This window comes from Thermobia domestica, chromosome 2 (assembly GCF_964235325.1).
Source record: "Thermobia domestica chromosome 2, izTheDome1.hap1.1, whole genome shotgun sequence".
NCBI classification, from domain to species: Eukaryota; Metazoa; Arthropoda; class Insecta; order Zygentoma; family Lepismatidae; genus Thermobia; species Thermobia domestica.
In genome coordinates, this window is record NC_137455.1 from 388,397,320 (window position 1) to 388,418,030 (window position 20,711).

At 36.5% G+C, this 20,711-nt stretch overlaps 1 protein-coding gene across 2 annotated transcripts in view; it reads left to right on the plus strand.

The window, feature by feature from the left end:
- The window catches only part of LOC145678911 (uncharacterized), a 240,151-nt gene that overhangs the window by 105,119 nt on the left and 114,321 nt on the right, over positions 1-20,711 (plus strand). For both annotated transcript variants that reach the window (XM_081749518.1, XM_081749519.1), the window contains exon 3: positions 7,267-7,390. In XM_081749518.1, the coding sequence (XP_081605644.1) occupies positions 7,267-7,390 (124 nt within the window). The remainder of the gene's footprint in view (positions 1-7,266; positions 7,391-20,711) is intronic.

A 20,711-nucleotide genomic window follows, 5' to 3' on the forward strand; every position in this document is an offset into this window, starting at 1 on the left:
GTATATTCATTTGTAGTTAGATGATGTGGTAAGTAGTGAGTACCAATCATTGCATTGAAATAATTTACAAAATGAGTGTAATGTTGTAACACTTCACTGGACGTAGATTGATAATGGGTTTTTACTGAATAAATAAAATAATATTTTCCTTTATTTAACAGAACTAATTTATAATGAAGAAATTGTTACTGTTCCGTAATTTTACATCAGAAAATATAAAGGTAACCAAGAAAGTTCTGTCGCTTTTTCACCCACCACCTTCGAACATCGGTATGTCACCTAAGACGTATCTGAAAGATCAAACATCGACGACCTTCTGCCAACATTCTGGAAGGCTATGGATTTCACCGCGGTAGAACATGCTGAGGCGTGAAGCGGAGAAGGTATCAAGTGCATCTTGCATCTCTCCTAGGGATTTGAACTGGTGTCCTCGAAGGTGATTGTCCAAGGAATGGAACAGGTAATAATCGGACGGTGCAATGTCCGGGGAATAGGTCCAAAGCAATAGTATTTCCCATCCAAGGCATAGAATGGTGTCACGGGTCGTCCTAGCCAGTAGGGCTTAGCGTTGTCCTGTAACAGGAGGAAACCTTTGCGATTCAGAAGTGGTAGCTCTAGAGCTTTGAGTTTTTCTTGAACACTGCTAACTGCTAATAGTACACAGTTGCATTGATGCTCTGACCAGCTGGTAGCAGTACCCGATACACGATACCGCGAGCAGTCCACCAAAGACACTGTAGGACCTTCTACTGACGCAGTGCTGGTTTCGGCTGTTTTGGAACCGGTTCATTGGATGCTAACCAATGATGATGGCGTCGTGGAGCTTTGTACAATACCCATTTCTCATCACATGTCAACACCCTTTCCAGAAATGGCTCCTTCCTCAGACGAGACAGCAAAGAAACACAGGTGTCTGGTCGCGTTGCTTTCTGGCCCGGAGTCAAATCATGTGGGGCCCATCGACCCAACTTGTAATGCTTCCTAAGTTGATGGTTTCTTCACTCACACTGAATTGTAGTCCCAGTTCCTCACATGTCTGGCCACTGTTCGTCTCAGTTGATGCCTGAAGATCTTCATTTTGTACATGTGTTGATCTTCCGGCACATGGTACGTCTTCGAGTGTTTCGTTACCGCCCTGAAATTTGTTGAATCACAGCTGCACTGTCCGCGTAGTCACGACACCCTCTCCAAAGGCCCGGCATATCTTCTACCCCGCTGCAGCGGCGTTTGACTCCAGTTTGAACTCGTACAGCATATACACTCTTATGACGCTTTGTGGAAGTCCCATATTCATTCTGTCCTTAACGCAAGTTCACGGTGTAACTGAACTACCACAACCAGGTAGTATGTTGGATATACCCACACCAACAACTGACCTTCTCCTCATCTGCATTCGTATTCAACTCAATGTGAGGGCGAATTTTAAATAGGCCTATATTAAAGAAATGCATACAGATAAAACAATGATTGTCAAGGACAAATATCCCGCCCATTAAAGCATATTCATTCATTCATTAAAATTATTATTGAGAAGGAAGATGTAGATTTGTTTTCTTCGATATGTTAAAAATCTGTTTTCCAATTTTGGAAACAAGACAAATAACTGATAGTTAGATTTTTTAAAAAATGAAGTAATTGTTCATTTGTTGAGTTCTTAACTATATCTATCTGAAAGAATATTGAGTTAAATAATTTATTTTAGCGTGATTAGTATTCGTACCTTTGAAGCGCGTGGCTCCTGGTTTAAATGTCGGTGGGAGCTGATTTATTGTTTTGATTCTGCATTGAAGCGGTGTACTAGTAAATATCACGTATCTGAAAGGCAACGACTCACCCTAATTAGTAGGTATAATTTCAGAGATTAATCTTGTGCTATCTTTAAGAAAACTTTGACTTTTTTAGCCCATGAAGGCTAAGATCAGTCAGACGGTTTTTAGTTTTTTGGTCAACATATCAGTTCCCGTTGCAGTTACTTCTGACTTTTAAGACGTCGTTGCCCATCAGCATTATGGTGGTTTGGACGTCTCGTATTACCTTGGGGGGGGGGGGGTAGAGAAAGAAAGAAACGATAACATTCAACAACCAAACAAATAACAACAATCAGTTCTTTTACAAATACGCAACTTTGTCACTTTTTCTTGTTAATAAAGATTCCCGTATGCACATACAATTTTTTTGCTTCTTCATTGAAACTGCATCATTATCTTCCATCAAGACATCAGCAATAGTCAAATAATTTTTGAATACATTTCACAATGCCGAGAAACGTGCATGTTTTAAGTTTCGGAAATATCTAGTGTGCTTACCACTTCCTGTCAACCGTATACTCTGCGCATTCTCCGTATGATAACATTTATGGTTTATATGTCTGTTGGCGCAAATATGAATTAGCCAGAGAAGTTAATCTAAAGCATTGAAACATACTTATTTTCTGCGAAAATTAGAGGAATATTAACTATATATAGAACATTTTAAATTGTATTTAGTAATTTATTGCAACTTCTACTCACTATAACTTTAATTGAGCGTAGTAGCCTAGTGGTTAGCGTTCGAGATATCCTAGGTTCGAATGTTGTAGCCATCATGACCGAGACTTTTCTCGTAAAATTAGCGAAATGCTAGGATGGTGTTTTTATTAAGCCCCTTATTTATTTAGTCCCGTTATTTATTTATTTATTTATTTATTTATTTATTTATTTATTTATTTATTTGTTGAACTTCAGTGTCCCTTTTCAACACCGATGCTGCACGAGATGTGAATCCACTGTTTAATATGAAACCCTAATGAACGTAATACATCGAAAGTATGTAATGTTCTCTCAACGGGAATGGAAGTCGGGACCACGTGAAGCAAAGAAGCATTTGCTCTTTATTGAATAAATTTTGATCCCCCATTGTTTTATTGTGTTGAAGTATTGCTCGAATGATAAGCTATAGATGTTCACTCACGCAGAAGGGGGAGAAACACCTTCAACGGTTGAGAAGAAGATTGCCTGACAACTCTGATGTAAAGTACCAAAATTCACGTCTAGTTCTAACCACTGTTCTTTGAAGTCTGCTGAAATTTGGTATTTTGCAACCTGCAGTTAGTTGGCTTGTGTGCAGAGCCCCTTAGTGGAAAATTTAAAAACTATTTTGTCAGCTACGCTTACCAGTGTGTGCTCGTTTGTAGCATATTGGCTGAGATTTGTGGCATATGGACTTACTTTTAAACCTAGAAAATTGAAATTTTGCACGCACATTCAGCCCCCTCCCCTTTAGTATTTTTCAGATTTTTCAGATCTCTGCATTGAAACGGGATCTAGAGAGGTAAAAAGATAAAAGAAAGTTTTTTTTATACAAAAAATCCCTTCTTTCGCGATTTCCCCGCCTCAGACAGATGATGGAGACATGTGAATGGCATCGTTTGAAAGTATGTTTTATTCTGAAGAGAACGATGTACAAACCATGATCCTAGGACAAATAGAAATGTCTCAGTAAATTTGTATGTTACATCCGAGTCATCGGGGGCATTGTGGGGATGTTCTTAGCTCATTATTAGTAAATATTTTTTCCCGCCCGTACTATTCAAGATGGAAGATTGAAATTTAGTACACTCCTTAATATTTTTCAGTTGATTTTGAGATCTGTGCGTTAAGACAGGGGGTCTAGGGGGGGTCAAAATTAAAAAAAAATATCAAAATTCCTGATTTTTCTCAAAATTCACCACCTCAGGGATGTGATAGGTAAATGCGAACGTTAGCATTTGAAAGGCTGTTTTATTCTGAAGAGAGTGAGGTACGAACCATGATCCTAAAATATATAGGAATGATGCTGTAGCTGCTTGACTGAAAGTTTGTAATTTGCCTAAAAGAGCCGTAATAATTTAAAAGGGTTAACCACAACAAAAAAGGTTAATTTTACATTCAATACACTTCCAGTTCTCACCTCTTAAGAGCTGACTTAAATGTAAGCTCCGGAAGCGAAGGGAGTTTTATTACCAAGAATGTCACCTACACTAATTATTGAAGTGGTGACAAAAGAAAAAGTTTGTAAAAGGAGAATTGGAGGCTTTTCCATATAAGATAATTTTCTTTACCACATCCTTATTGCGTAAAAGTTGCAAGAAGCTCTAAAGGGCTTCCCAAATGCAAAGAATATAAATAAATGTGTGCAGTTGGAGAATATCTCTGAATCAGTTTTCTGAGAACTGGTGACTTCATTTGACATTTTATTGGTTCATCATAATTTCGAAGCAAGTGAAGGTTACGCTGTATCTAATGAGCTTTCTTTACTGCTTTAAACGGTTGATGCTGTTCTGTTTTTCCTTATTCCATCCACGAAGGTAGAACAGCTCCGTAGCACTTTTTACATGAAATTCCGTAGGCTTTCTATTCGTCGATAATTTTAAATCTCCTTCAGGAAGGTTAGGTAATAACTGCGCAGCTGTTTTCTTTGTAATGATGTGACGTCAGTGTAATGACGACTTAATGGCTGAGCTGAATAGAATAGTCAATGTAATGATGAAAATCTAAATTAGAGCGTCACAGGCGAACGACTGTCCTCAGTATGGCATTCATAGCCTTTCTTCTGATTTTCTTATGAGACATTTGAAGGCATTTGAAGGTTTGTAGTTAAGTACGATGCATAAAATGATGTCTGTTTACGTAATCATCAGTTACTAAATCTATTATTTATTATGCTTTCAGTGAGCACACAAACTGTATTCAACACCAAATGCAGAATATAGCAATGCTCCAACCATATGACCAGCAAAGTTATCTGTTAGGAGTTTCAGTATCATCAGTCTCTTTTGTCTTACAGAATAACATTGTTTGATGCTAAGAAATTGATTTTTTTTTTAAAAATCCGGGACCATGTGCACTAAAAGCACTAAAAGCTACTAGCCCATCTGGGAGGGGACAGAAAGAAATGTTCTCTATCTAGCTAGGTATTTACATTAGTTCCACAACCTCCTTTCTTCGGGGAGCTACGTGACAGAAATGCAGTAAATTTTATAAAGATTGTTTTTCGTTCTGTTGCGGAAACATGAGTTGGAAGTGGTTATAATATTTGAGGCGTTGATTCGAATTGGTTTTACTACCTAGAGTAACGTTATTTAAGTGTAAAGAATACTAGCCGCCACCGGGAGTCGAACTTACGTAACAGTCTTAAGTTTACTATCCCTGACGTCATCCAAATAAAATATTGTCTTATTGTATTTACTATCGACGAATGTAATTTAAATTTCAGATTTATATGGTGAAACTTCCATTTTGTTTGTATAATTATGTGATCTACTGTTTAAATTGCAATTGCAGTTACTTGGGTTTGCATCCTGGGATTTGTACTCTTCCAGGGACCCAGATTTTAATTGTATAGATTGACAAATTCATTTTTGCCTGTTTAATTATGGCATTTACTCACAGGAAACATTCCAATTCATACATATGAGATGTGCCTATGTATATAGGGTGACTTTACAGAAGTTTACAATTCCGTCTGTTCTAGTGATTAGCGCGCACGACTTTGCATGAATCCCGGGTGCGATTCCCAGTAACAGATCTTTGACATTTGAGTGCATTACAGATGTTCAGATTCAGTTGTAAAGCATAGGTCATAGAGCCTCTGTAATGACAAGAGATGTTAAACTTTTGTCTGTGATCATTGTTCACAGACGAAAATAATAATAATAAAAAATGAAGCTCTTATCTCAATATCGGGAAATATTGCAAAAAAATTGGCAGATATTGTGGCGGATGAGATCCGAAAGATGTCTTGCTTCAGTTTAACGTTCCACGACTATCCACCGAGGCTAAGGGAGACAATGGTGATGATAATTAGTGAAATGAATGAGGAAAGTGAGAGGAAACCCAAGGACCCCCCAAAAAAACACACTTATATGGTGTTTGTCATCACAAAGTTCATTTTGGTGTGAGCCGGGATCGATCCCGGCACCCCACACATCAAAGGTGAGCGCTTTCTACCACTGAGCCATCGCTGCCCTCCTCCTAAGAGATTTTGTGTTGTAGCCTGTTGAACGTAGTAGGATGTTGCATTGACAGCAGTCCATTAAGGAACATTCATGGTGTGTGTAACTTGGATGATATCGTAAAATGTTAATACAATCATAGCTGAGTTGTTGCTTTTCATAATTGTTCTCAGTCGTACCAGGTAGTGAACGTGTTTTGAACCTCAGAAATCATCAGAAAGTAGAATTATGAGTATTTTTAACCAAGTCACATGGGATTCAGTTTTACGAATTCTGTGCACACTGAGCCTTCAGTTTGAGTAAGCTAAGCTGACCAAGCGTTACGTGTTTATTCCATAATGAAATATAAATTTGGATGCTTTACAGGGTCACAAGGTTGGGTTTTTAATATTTTTTTCCGATACATTTATTGTTGATCTAATACAAATGACATTAGAAGGATACGAGCATTTGAAATGTGGTGTTGGCGCAGAATGCTTCTCACATCATGGACCGAAAGGAAAAGGAATGAAGACGTACTAAAGGAAGCTAATGAAGGACTGCATATCATGAAGATAATATAAAAAAATAAGAAACAGCATGCTAGGCCATCTTATTCGGCACTCCGATTGGATCGCCGTGTGGATAGAGGAAAAGGCAGAAGGAAAACCAGGAAGAGAAAGACCAAGGATAGAATATCTAGATGCAATTGCGAAGAAGAGACCATACAATACAGCTCTCCCAAGAAAGAGAAAAGTTTCAAAATTTGAATGTTGTACACCAACTTACGGTTGAGATGAACAAGAAGAAGAATACAAATTGTTATTAAAATAATAGACACATTTGAACAGTTATTTGTTCTTAGATACCTTTGGAGCGACGTAGAATGTAGCCACAGAGATCGTGAACGGCAGTGACACAGTTCCATATGCAATGAATCACTCAGTTCCGGGAGAGAAGATGGAGGCGGAAATTGCGTCGGACTCGTGTCTCCAAAAGGGACCATAAATATTCAATTATATTGAGGTCCGGAGATTGGGTGGGCCAGGTGTTTCTCTTATTTTGATAATCATCTGTATTACTTAATTCAAGTGATTTTTATTATCTTTGATAATCATATACTATACTTCCAAAAAAATATTTTTAGAAAGAACTAAATTCATACTCTGAGCTCTATTTCTTTTATAAATGCTTAAATTCAGAAATTAAGTGAAAATTTAATGATTATTTATTTATTTTGGAAAGAACTGTTTTAGAAATATCCTAATACATACAATCTTTGTCGTTACTATATAAATATTTTTATTTTATTGCAGCCCAAGCAACACGCAACTAAATTCTTTGGACCAAGTGAAGGAGTATCTCCAAACTCCTGGTACCTGCAAATGTGGTCTGGAATGTCCATTGAAGTTTGACTCAGTTTTTAACTTTGATCCTAAAGTAAGTATGAGACTTTCGTAATCTCATCATGAGAATCTAAAATAACATTTTTTCTGTGTTTAAGGTTTTTTTTGACTAGCATATGGTATTCCTATTTATTTGTGAGGGAGGGTAGGATATATGTCGCCATTGATAGAAATATTTGGTACGCCGTGTCCTTCGAACTACAGCTTCTTGGGAACAGAAAAGGGTGGTATGTACGCACTTGCAGATACAGAAAACCTCAAGGTTTGACACCAACACGCCGACCACCAAGCCGTGAGTTGTATCTATCACTGTTATTTTATGATTTCCTCTATCGGGCTAGTGAAACAGACAAGTAGACGCCAGTGATTTCTCAAGTGAAAAGTAGCTTTCAAACCTAAAATGGTTGTCCACCTGTGATGTAGACACTAATCGAATTGTTCCTGTAACACGTGCGACAAAAGATTCTTTTAATATCATGCTTGCGAACGTTTGAGGAGAATAAATGCCGTTAATATTAATGAAGTTGGGAACAATTTTTTTCACCAAGATCACGTGCCTTTGTAAAAGCGTTATTTGTTTAAAATGATATGAAATTTCTAGTTTTTCTTTTTTTTATTGTTGTGTAGACTAAATGAGAGAATGATACTGAAATGATTGCTGGAATGGAAATGTTGAAGGAAACAGGACAATCAGAGAAAACTCATGTATATGATGTTGTCCTTCACAAAACACATGTCCTGGGGTCGAATCATGGACCCCTTACACCAGAGGTAAACGTTCTACCACGGCATCATATGTTGGATTCTGCCTACAAGTAAAAAATCAGACAAATTACGACATTGTTTTTTTTTTTTCATTTAGAAAGGGAACATTAAAAAGCGAATATTTTATGTTTGTGTGGCCTCTTTTTTTCTCTCCAAACTGCATTCCACGTGTTATTAGCAAAACATGAGAGCTCCTGTTTTCAGTTACTATTTATTCCATATTGAGTACACTTGTTTAAAACTATTATGTATTATAGGTACATACATCCACTTCCACCTCCAAGATATTCGTCGATTGACCTTTCTACTCTCTTGCTACAAATGTTGAGTAGTTAAAAATAGCCTTAATAGAAAATAACCTACGTACCTTTTGATCAGTGAGTAAACTCTGTTGTTTTATGCGTGAAATTGAAACTTAGCATTTTCTAGGAAAAACAATAGAATTAGTCGATGCTGGAATCTTTCAGTCGGTTGCGTGAAAACAATAGTGAGCGGATATGAGGTGTTAATAAATGAATCATTTTCCTTGAGGTCATTTTTTTTAACGAAGAAAATAACAGACGGTAAAAGGAACATCTGTCAAATGATACATCTTATGAATAAGTCAACCTCCCAGTACGTTGCCTCGCTTCCTGTTGCTTATTTCCCTCCTCTGCCTCCTCCCCGTAACGTTTCTACTTCTAGTTTTTAGATAGAATGAAAGTTGTTAAAACAAGCATTGAAATCTGATCAAAGTAAAGTATTTTCCAACTAATTTATTTCCCCTTTATTTCAGGGCAAAACATCAATATTAAACAAAACAACAAACCCCAATACAGTAATTAACTTAATACTTAAGAACTACGGATCACTTAGCTTTTTAAAACAAGCGAAACAAGCTTCCCAGACTTCAGGAACCTGTAATATAAAGACTTCATGTGACTTTATTATTATTATTATTATTATTATTATTATTATTATTATTATTATTATTATTATTATTATTATTATTATTATTATTATTGAAACCTGAGAGGAAGACGTGAAACCTGTTAATGGAGTAGTAAAACGGAAGAGGGAGGGCGCAACATTTCGTACGGTACAATAGATGATGTGGTGCGCGACAAACTGAAATTTCGTAAAATGATTAATCGGTGAGTACCAAAGAATCTCACAGACGTCCATAAAAGGCAGCGTGGACCACCTGGTACGGTACACTGAAGAGCACGCTCTTATGAAAGGTATCGTTACAGATGACCACTACACTATTCAATACCACTACATTTCATGAAAGCAGGTATCCATGGAATGAAAACATACTCCATCAGGATAGAAACCTGACATGAAAGAAATGACCTGAAAAGAGAGAACTGTGGGAGGATTCAGATTTGAGATGGCTCAATCTGTGAAAAAAAGTGTTAATAACTATATTCTGGGATCTGCAAGTAGTTCTACTGGTGAATTTGTTAACACACGTATCCATTCTGAATACGGCATCGTATGAAACACCATTAGCCAAGTTGCGTCATGCGCTTCATAACAAACTCCTTCATGGCAATGCACGGCTGTTGCTCCTTATCTTAGTGAAAACACGAGAAATTTGGGTGGGAGGTGTTCGAGTGTGTGCCATATAGTTCTGATCTAGCACCTTCATACTATCATCACTTTGCCCCGATGAAGAAATTCTTGGCCGTAGAAACAAGATGGAGAAATAGTTAGGCAAGAGAGCGACTGCAAATTGCTATATAGTGTAGTAAATTGACAAGGAGCAGCGGTTCTTTCTGGTGAGCCTAAAGAGTGTGAATAGAATAATAAGTATCAAGACATGCAGAGATGAAGTGATAACGTAGAAAGAATTGTGGAAGGATTTGGACCACGAACTTCACATCACTCTGATAGAGGAAAGAATCATTGTGTGTTGGGTTGAATGGGTATGTCGGTATAATAGAGAGGAAACAGAGAATACACGGTGGCTGCGGTATGGGAGAAAGTAGAAATTAAGTAAGACTTTATGATGGCATTCGATCTGATTATTTGCAGTACATATTTTCAGAAGAGGAAAGAGTACCTTCTGATATATGAGTAGTAGAAAAAAAAAGTCAAATCGATTACATTTTGTGGTAAAGACAATATCTCAGGGAAATTAAGAACTGCAGGGTAATAAGTAATGAAATCCTGGCCCCGCAGCATAGAATGGTGAGCGTTGGCTGGAAGTTCGCGAATAGATGCAATAGAGGAGGCCGCAAATTGGAGAGCCGAAAGTTAGATGGTAGAAACTGAAAGAGGAGAAATTAAGGGAACCGTTCAAAGAAAGTGAACCGGAATAAGAGGATATGCAAAAATGGTGGAGCGTAAATAGTAGGATCATAATGATGGCCACAGATAAAACTTTGGGTACAATTTCAAGGAAAGGAGATAAGGTACTGGAACGAGAAAGTGGAAGAAGATATTAATGCAAAGAATGAGTGGGATACTTCTGGGACAGAAGAGGATAAATTTAGCTTCAAGGCGGTTAATAAGACACCAAAGAGGGCAGTGACTAGAGCGAAACTCAAATCAGGGATTAGAACATACGAATCAGGTGGGGCGAGGAAGCTATACAGATTCACCAAAACTGGAGACAAGGGAATAAAGGATGTTACTCATATTAGGAACATAAAAAGATGACCAAGAATTGGTGCTTACTGACAGGGTTGGCTGGTTTAAACCAAGGTGGTTTAAACCTTGATTTAAATCAGCTGGTTTAAACAAACAAAAAAATCTACATTAGTTTTATGTCTTTTTCACCTTTTAATCAAGGTATCCCATGTTTAATTCTCGGTTGAACCACAACTCTTTTCACGTGTAAACTATGTAGCGGTTCGGATGTCACTTTAAGCGGAAGTCTTCTTCTTGATAACCACGGTATTACATAAGGATGTTAAGCCTAAACATACGAAACGAAACCAAATTATATATTTCTCCTGAATGTCTTTTTGTGCAGAAGCCAAGGTGCTTAAATATATTGATAGAAATTGGCAAAATGTATCAACTGCCTACGTAGCTTCCAACATTAGCTTGGATTGGACTTCGTTTTAATTTTATTGAATGATATCTACATACTAAATTTGTAATTTAATACCTCCGCTTTAGCGTACTGATTATGTTGCGTTGACCGTAAAATTTTACATGCAAAGCAATAACGGAATTTTCCCGCTATTAATTTGCATTTAAAGTAATAAGAGGATTTCCTGGTAGCTAAGGCGGGAGTTTCCCGATTTAAGAAATTTATTGACCGAACCACCAAACTTTATAATGAAACGTGACAGTTGTGATTTCCGAATAAGCGAGCATACGATTTGTGTTGGGGTGAAGTGGATGGAAGTTGCATTCTGCTGTTCCAAGTCCAAAAAGAGGACAATTTCTCTCGGATGTAAGGTATATGACTCCTTCCAGCGTTGAATAATAACACTAAGGCGAAACAAACTTATTTCTGTCCATATCTAATATAAATACATAGAGCAAATTATTTAAATAGCAAGGCTCATAGCGAGTCACTTTTTAAACTAAAAGTTACTTTTTTTTGGAAGGTAAAGTAACTTTTTCGTGTGATTTATGTTTTGCATTGGTAGTTTTCTAAGAAAAACATTATAAATATAAATGGAAAATGCAGAATTTTTGTTACTCATTACTCTTCTGAAAGCATCAGTACTTGCTGGCACATGTGAAACAGCTTTATTCTCACTTCAGCTTTTATTCTTTCTAAAGCACAGTGGATGGTTGGTGGATGCTTAAGCCTTGAGAATCCTTCTGTGTCTATTCTTCTATCATAGTAGTTAGAACGATAAATATTCCTTTTAATTCAAGTTCTAGCCCTAATTCGTTAATCTATCTCAATGAATTATATCATTATACATACCAACTAACGTCGATTTATTCTTTCCTTTATACATATATTATGGATCAATAACAACCATACCGTTTTATGTACGTATCCTCCCAATAATAATGTTTTCCATGACAACATGTCAGTAATAATGTTTTTTCTTTTAATTATATATAAGCTATATGCTTAATTATTGCGCCTCTGATCAATGTTGATAATATAGGTACAGATTAATTATAATAGGGATATATAGGGATATATCGCTGTAAATGTCGCCCAGAACGGGAATTCCGTAACAGTATTACAGTGAAGGAAAGAACCCTGGATATTTTCAAAACATTCACTTTTTGAATAGCCCTCGTACTAATTATTATTACATCAATCCTCGTATTAATTATTATTATTACATCAATATAAATATTTTTCTTTTCTCTTCTTTCTCCATATATATATATATATATCAATTCATTTATAATAACATTTTTCTTTTATTACTAATTACGTATCATAAAACGTCGATTCATTACAAATATCATTTATGGATCTATTCAAAATTATAACTAATTGATGACTTACGCAGAGTTACTAGTTAGTTGTTCCTCTTTTACATTGAACGATAACATCCATATACAAACAACATTATTTATAATTAAGATCGTCATCTTACCAAAACAACAACAAGATCAGAAGGCAATAATTACATTTAAAGGCTTCAATTTAAAATCAATGTCATGGATTTCAATTTAACACAATCAGATCTCTTTTGAACACGTAAGGTAAAATAAAGGTAAACATAACACTCAAAGTTAGTACAAAGATAAAATAAATTAATCACATCATAACATGTTGCACAATATAAAGTCCAAATGAAGTATTCATAACACAACTCATAACATCTGAGAGAATAAATTAGGAATTGTTATCCATCCGTAACTCAAATCTAAGTTACATGGCCAAAAGATTCAAACAAGCTAAACGATAAGTCGCAAACGGGAATACAGCCATCTTCAACTACATCTATGCCAAGAATTTGAGCACAACTCTTAGCAAGAATAAATCCAATTCCTCCAATGGCACAACACACATCTACCAAGGAAGTTTCTTCGTCAACTTCAACCATTTCTGCGATGGAAGTATACAGCATCAAAGTATTCACTTGAAAATAATAATCTGGAGATACTCGAAAATTCATGTCACATATAGTTTCTTTTACATATTCTTTCTTGAACAACAGCTGTAGTGGTGGAGGTTTCTCACCTTCTTCCTTTTCATTGAAGCTCTGGAAATAGAGCGATGTTACGTTCAAGCAGTTTCTTTCTCTGTTTTGGACATAATCTTTCAAATCATCCGTAATCTTCTCTATAGACGAATGCTTCAGAAAGTCAGCAAGTCCTTCATTCTTCTCTTTTCTTTCTTCTGCCCAATTTGTTAAATCTAAATTCCTTCTCGGCAACAAATCCATTAGTCGCGTGAGTGAAGATTTTATTTCTTCAGTATTCTTCTTCAACTGTTCTCTATAATTAACATCCCACAAAGGTATTGTAGCCTGTTTTATTCTGTCTTCTACGGATAACTGAACTTTCGCCTTTTTATAATCCTTATCAACAGAGTTTTCCAATTTTCGCTTACGTTGATCAGCTTCGACAACTTCGGCTGAAAGAACTCGCTTCTTCCAACTGTATCCATTCAAAATCTTTACTGCCATCTGTTGGTCTTCTTCAGTTTTGAAGATCAAATAAATCCAAGAACTCGCTCTTTTCGGCGACTTAATAGTATGGCTTCCCAACTTCAAATTATCAGTCAACAATTTCTTCAATTTCCCTAACCGGTATAATCTCGGCAGACCTTTCACTTCAATTTTGAATACGCCTGTAGTAGTAGTGGAGGTTTTCTTGACCGGAGATGACGGTTCTTCTTCAATTGTAGCATCTTCCGTATCATCATTCGTCACAGGTTCTATGGTTTCATTACCATCTTGTTCTTCACTATTTTCGTTTCGTCCATCTTCATCTAGCTTTTCATCTAGCTTTTCATCGTACAATTTTTGTTGTCGATCAAATTTCTGTTTTAGCTTTTCATTGTGTTGTTCGAATTTAGCATCTAGTATCTGTTCTAGCTTTTTATTGTATTGTTCGAATTTAGCATCTAGTATCTGTTCTAGCTTTTTATCTAGCTTTTCTTCGTACAATTTTTGTTGTTGATCAAATTTAGCATCTAGTAATTGACTAATCGTATCAACAAGATTAGAATAGGAATGTTCAGACACAGTTACGGCATTTCCAGATATGGTTTCATTTGAAATACTGGGTACTTCTTCAATCTCGGAATCCTGCATATTGCTAATTCTTTGGATTTTCCTCCCACTTCTCAAAGTAGTGAAACTCATAAAAGTTATATATATGTATACACATAAACTCAGTTCTTACTATCCTTCAGAACTAAAGGTTTTCAGTATATTCCCGGGTTTCGGCACCAGATAGAACGATAAATATTCCTTTTAATTCAAGTTCTAGCCCTAATTCGTTAATCTATCTCAATGAATTATATCATTATACATACCAACTAACGTCGATTTATTCTTTCCTTTATACATATATTATGGATCAATAACAACCATACCGTTTTATGTACGTATCCTCCCAATAATAATGTTTTCCATGACAACATGTCAGTAATAATGTTTTTTCTTTTAATTATATATAAGCTATATGCTTAATTATTGCGCCTCTGATCAATGTTGATAATATAGGTACAGATTAATTATAATAGGGATATATAGGGATATATCGCTGTATAGTCTTTTAGTTTTCTCTCGTAATAGTTAACGCTCCGCTCAACGTTGTGTGTATGTATTTGTGTAGTTCATGCTCGTCTTGTGTTATGCTTCGTGTATGTTCTTCTTAAGAGTAGGTGATGAATTTGAATATTTCATGACTTGGAGAACTCTCAGTGCTAATATAATGTCTGGGATGAAGAAATTCGGAAATAGTCCAGAACTGGTTCTACTTACTTAGAAGCTTCTTACATTTGTTAAGTCTGCTTACCGTAACTACAAAGCATACTTGGAAAACATAAGAAAGGAGGAAGTTCAAAAAGAAGAAGAAAAAAAGAAAAAAAACAACAAAGAGAGTGATGATGGAGAAACTGACAAAGAGAAAAAGAGGCATGATGAGATTTGGTCACTTTTTCGTGTACTTTTGGCCACTTTTCAACTATTTACGAGAGACCAGACCACTATGAGCCCTGAAGTAAGAAAAAAAAGTGGACTAACCCCTCCCCCCAAAAAACGGGTTTAAACAAAAACTAAAAAAAAAAAAAAAATGGTTTTTGCCAACTCTGGTTACTGATGAAGATAGGAACAAGAGTAGATGGGCCGATTATTTCCAAAAGCTTTTAAATGCAGACAATCTGAGGAAAGGTTTCAACGATGGAACTCCAGATCTTGGAGCAACATCAAAAGTAAGCCGGGAAGAAGTAGAGAAAGTGAAAACGAAAAAGCGATAGGTCTAAACGGCATTCAAGTGGAAGAGTTGGGGGCCAGAAGGTATATATGCTGTATGAGATCCGATGCAGGAAATTATCAATGGAGGGATGCAGCGCTCATTTCAGCTGCGAGGCTATATAACACGTTGACTTACAGCTTAACGTGGAATCCGAACCACATAAACTCGTGCCGGGAATCGAACCCAGGTCTCGCGCCGAAGTCAGTGAAGGGGTAGTGTTACTGTGTCTATTTTTAAGTAGAAGGGAAATGTACAGGACTGTGGCGAGTACAGTGTGTCACATACAATGAAGATTTGGGAGAAAATTGTCAAAAGGCGATTACTGGAGGAAACATCAATAGAGAACAATTTGAATTTATGCCAGGAAGGAGTACAACGGAGATGTCTGAGGAAGAAAGGAGTATCAGACAAATACGTAAGGATAATCTTAAGATATGTATACAGGATCTACGACTCAAGTAACACGCTTAATCTCTGTTAGTGTTGGATTACAGCCTTAAGGCCGTATCTCGCGGATGTTAATTACTCAAGATGGTGTATAATGTTTTAAGCTATTATGCAATACAAAAACGGAAGAAGTTGAAAGAAAAGTAGAGTTGGAGAAAGTCTTTGAAAAAGTAGCAGAAAGGAAATGCTATTTCGAGTTCAAGGGGAAGGAAATGGGAAAGTAAGTCTGCAAGAAGAACGATTGAATGAAGAGGAAAACTTTAAATTTAGGCTCACCTGCTACCAAGAATTGTGATTTGCACATGAAAATACACGCAATGCAAGAGGGATGGCGAAATTGCGAGAAATTATGTTGGGTTCTGTGACCGCAGAATCACTGTAAATAAAGTGATTATTTACAAAACAGTGGTTAGGTCAGCTATGATACCCAGCGGAGAACATCCAATAAAGAAAGTACAAGAGAAAAGTATTGAATGTTAGCGAAATGAGAATGTGCGTTGGATAACAAGAAGAGACCATGACAATGAGATATTAACCGGAACAACCAAGGTTGTAGAAATATCTAAGATGATCCAGGAAAAAAGACTGTAGTGGTATGGCAATCTAATGAGAAGAATAAACGACTATATGGCCAGATAAATGATAGGAATGTAACTCAATGAGAAGATAGGTAGAGGGAGACCAAGAAGGAAACGAATGGATATAGTTAAGAACGATTACAAGTACAAATGTCTAACAGGGCAAGATTTCCGGGAGATCGGAAATGTTGACCCCAGATAACTGGGAAAACGAGAGAAAGATTAAATTCTTGGCCGGGTAACGTTTCAATTCCGATGACGAAGTGAAATCGGTTGTGCGCGGATGTTTTCAACTTGCAAAAGACGGACTTGAATTAACAGAGTATTTTGAAACTTCTGTCAGGATGGCAAAAGTGCGTTGAGAGACTTGGTGGCTATGTTGAAAAGTAACTTTAGTATTAGCTTTTACTTGATGTGTTTACTATCACACTTTCTTCCACATAAACTGTTGTCAGTTACTTATCTTTCCTTGCATTTTACATTTTACACTTTCCGAAAATAAATGTCATTTTGTGTAAAGTCACACTGTTCCATCGCGATAGAGAAAAGTTCCTTTGTGCACTCTGATGACTTTCGGTAGGTGTGAATCTCATATATGCTTAAATGTTAACTGACTCTCGTTATTCAAATGTGGTAATACTTCATTTATCGCACTTCTCATTGCAAATTTAACAAACTCAGCGATTGAAATGAATATGTTTTCTTTTAAGAGTTGCAGAAACTGTTTCGAATTGCAGAAACAGTTTCTTTCTGTTCTTTTTCTCCCATTCATTTCTTACCTGAATTTAGTTAGAGCTCTTTGCTGGAATGTATCTGATGAGGACAGACGGGCGTCGCCAATTTTTACTTTGTTGAAAACTATAATCTTTTGTGTATGTAGTGTATTGCATTCGTTGACTCTTTTCAAAAAGGAAGAACAAAGCTATCAAAATGATTGTTGCTGGTGTTTCTCTTTGTATTAACCTTCATTCCGCTTGAGATCATTCTTGATTGACATGTGAAGAACCATATTTCATGCGTGAAGTGGAATGATCGGGTTTTCCATCGACGGACGTTACGTTCCTTTTTGTTTCCTCATTAGTAGACCTCTTTTTAATACCGAACATGGCTTGTTTTAGATGTTTATGAGTTCGGTCGAAACGAGGAAAAACTACGTAATTGTCTGCTGAAGCTGGTCGTATGCGATCAGTTACAGAAATTGTACACATAGTGGCGATGGTTGACGATTAAAAAATCTCATATTCAGTAATTAAAGAAGATTTAATCGTTGAGCAAAGGAAACCAATTTATTACTATAAGGTTAATATCGTGACTTCGTCTCACACATTTATATTGAGTAATCGACATGAGCAGGTAAAACCAAAATGTCGATTTTTCAAACTTAAATTATCGAGGAATTTTCCAGAAGGCGGCTATGAATCAGCGGGGATTATTCATTACAATGCTTCAGCTTTTCAATACTTAAGAAAACTCTCTTGAAACAGGATGTTGACAGAAGATATGACATTGTCTTTGTGGCGGAAATGAAACTTCTTAATGCATAATTATTAAGAGGAGCCAAATGTTTTAAATCTCGGGAATATAGTAGATATTTCAACAACTCCTATCCCAATATATGAAGTTCGTGCAGTGTTACATTTGATTTCTGATAGGAGACATTGTCTTTTAGAAAGAAAATCCTTTTGAAAACTTTTTCTGTAGTTTCTTCGTTAATACTGCACCAAATTATATCCAAAACTGTTATGGAGTATTTTGAATATATGGTTGCGTTCTATTCCATACATTCAATATAAATGACATCTTCACCATCCGAAGTATCAACAATCGTAACTTTTCTCCAGATTATTTTGTGGCTGGTGGTCCCACTTCACTCCATTTATCGTCCTAATCGTAGCACCACGTCTAAGATGTTCCAACATTGCCTATGCCATTAGCAGTCAGATATCTACGCATCCATTTCACTTTGTCATAGCCAGTTTAGATTTAACCGTTTGATGCATACGGCCGGTACTGCATTTGAGCCTATGTTAAATCCGTTCCTGCTCTAGGTTGACATTTATCAGAAGCAACCACAGTCTTTAGCCACGCAGGGTACTCAGTTCTTCCCTTCTTCAGGTCTGCAACTCATTCTTTTGTAGAGACAAAGGAAGGCCTCTCGTCATAAAACCATTTCTTTTGAGAAGACGTATCACAACTCTATCATGGTACTATTCATATAACATTAGTGTTATACTTACTCAATTGAACGGCAAAAGATGTATTCCTGCCAGGGTCTTCGTTCAGCCTTTTCCTGTCCATTAGGTCGGCAATGTTTCAGACCTCACTTGTAAATGAAAGTAATTTAGACAGAAATATTGAATGGCATTTAATCGTTTGCTGACCGCATTAACAGGGTGACAAACACCTACCGCCAAACACTTCAATAGGTTGTCGTAAATTCGGTTCAGTGTTTAGCTGCTTGAAGAATGCCACGATTGCCATATTTTCTGAATGTACTAAATTGAATTAGAAAAAAATAAAGTTTTCTGGAGGAATAAGATACAACTACTCATATTTTTCATAATTGTATGAGTAGCCTGTATTGCATTCCAGTTTCAGGTGAAGGATCCAGAGAAAGAATTCCTGGAGAAAAGATTTTCTTACAGCTATTCGTGGCTATGTGTGGACTGAAAATGAAATCCGTAATAAAGTTCCAACAATGGAAAAGTTCAGTTTAATGTCGAAATTTGGTCCAATGTGCCTAACATTGCTCAGTGAAAAACAGGCTACATAGTATTCCAAATCTAGTATCTAGTAGTTCAGATAATCACCAAAAGAATGCGCGTGGGTATTTGTCCCACCAGTTCTGAAATAAAATCTGGGCTTTTTACTCAACATTTTAATTTTGGCACTTAGCATGGATTGTGTAGTCAGTCTACATATGTTAGCGTACGCACATTAAGATGTAGATCCAGTATCGTTTCATATAGCCTCGCTGCTGAAAGGGACGTTAAACTCTTATCGAACCAAGCAAAACATGTCAATAAGAGAGTTGATACTGGCATCTCTGACAGTGTTTATTCCTCGCGCTGGAGTACGGATTGAGAATTCTCAAAATGGAATTTGTAGGAAGTTAATATGTGGAGAGGAAACTGTATGCGTTTCCCTTAATGTTGTTGTACGAATTCTGTTGAAGTAGAGTAAGGCAAGATCCACATTGGCGTTAAGGAAGGAACAGAGTTAAGTAATTGCAAATTTTAAATAAAATTCTTTTAAGAAAAAAGTGATAGGAGGGATCTTGAATTTCAGTAACTATCTAATATTAGGTAACAGAGCATATTAAGAAAGGAAAAAAAAAATGAGAAGAATAACTACTTAATCTGAAAACTTAATGGTTTCTTTCTTTCAGTTTATATTTGCAGATACAAGCGTTTTATTCATTTGATTTATCATTTGTGTCAGTGTACCTTTGCAGTAGACCTGAAAAGAAATCGAAGCTGACTGCTTTAGATAATTCTTTGATTCTTTTTTGATGGCTATACTCCACGTCAGGGTAGAGACTGAATTTATGGAATGAAACGATTTAGTACGTGGTGTAGAGAACGGAGTTTATTCGCCCATTCATGAGATCTTGGTCTTAGTTACATTTCGTAATAAAACTGAAAGTGGGTCAGGAGGATTACTGTGCGATGCTACTAAAGGAGAGGAATACAGTCGAGTTGGAGCTGCTTCCACGTTTCATAATTTTCTCCATGTTTCACGTACGTTTTAACATTCTGATTTAACACTCAAAGGTTCATTGTTACATACACAAGCCACCAGTATTTTTGTCTTGTGCTAATTGAATCCAGTAAGGATTATTATCGACCCCACCTCTTTTAAGATATCTGTGTAGTTCCTCCTTTCTCAACTAAAAAAATCTTCGTTTGATATGACTGGATCTAATGACATGCAAAATGCTTGCTGGGTTGACCCATTTAGTAATCGTCTCAGTTCGCTCTTCCTTAATCTTATGTAGCCTCGAATACTTTCGTGAAAGTTTCGTCTGTGTTCACTCCTGTTTGTTGTCATTCGTATAGAATGTCACTCTTATAGATCTTCACTTTTCATTTTTTTTTGACATCAATCTTCACAACACGTTCTGCGTATGAGAAATGGAACCAGGAAGCAGTCAGATCCGTGACGACGGTACATCACAATCATATGAAGAGTGTCTATGAAGCTGCTAATGCATTTTTA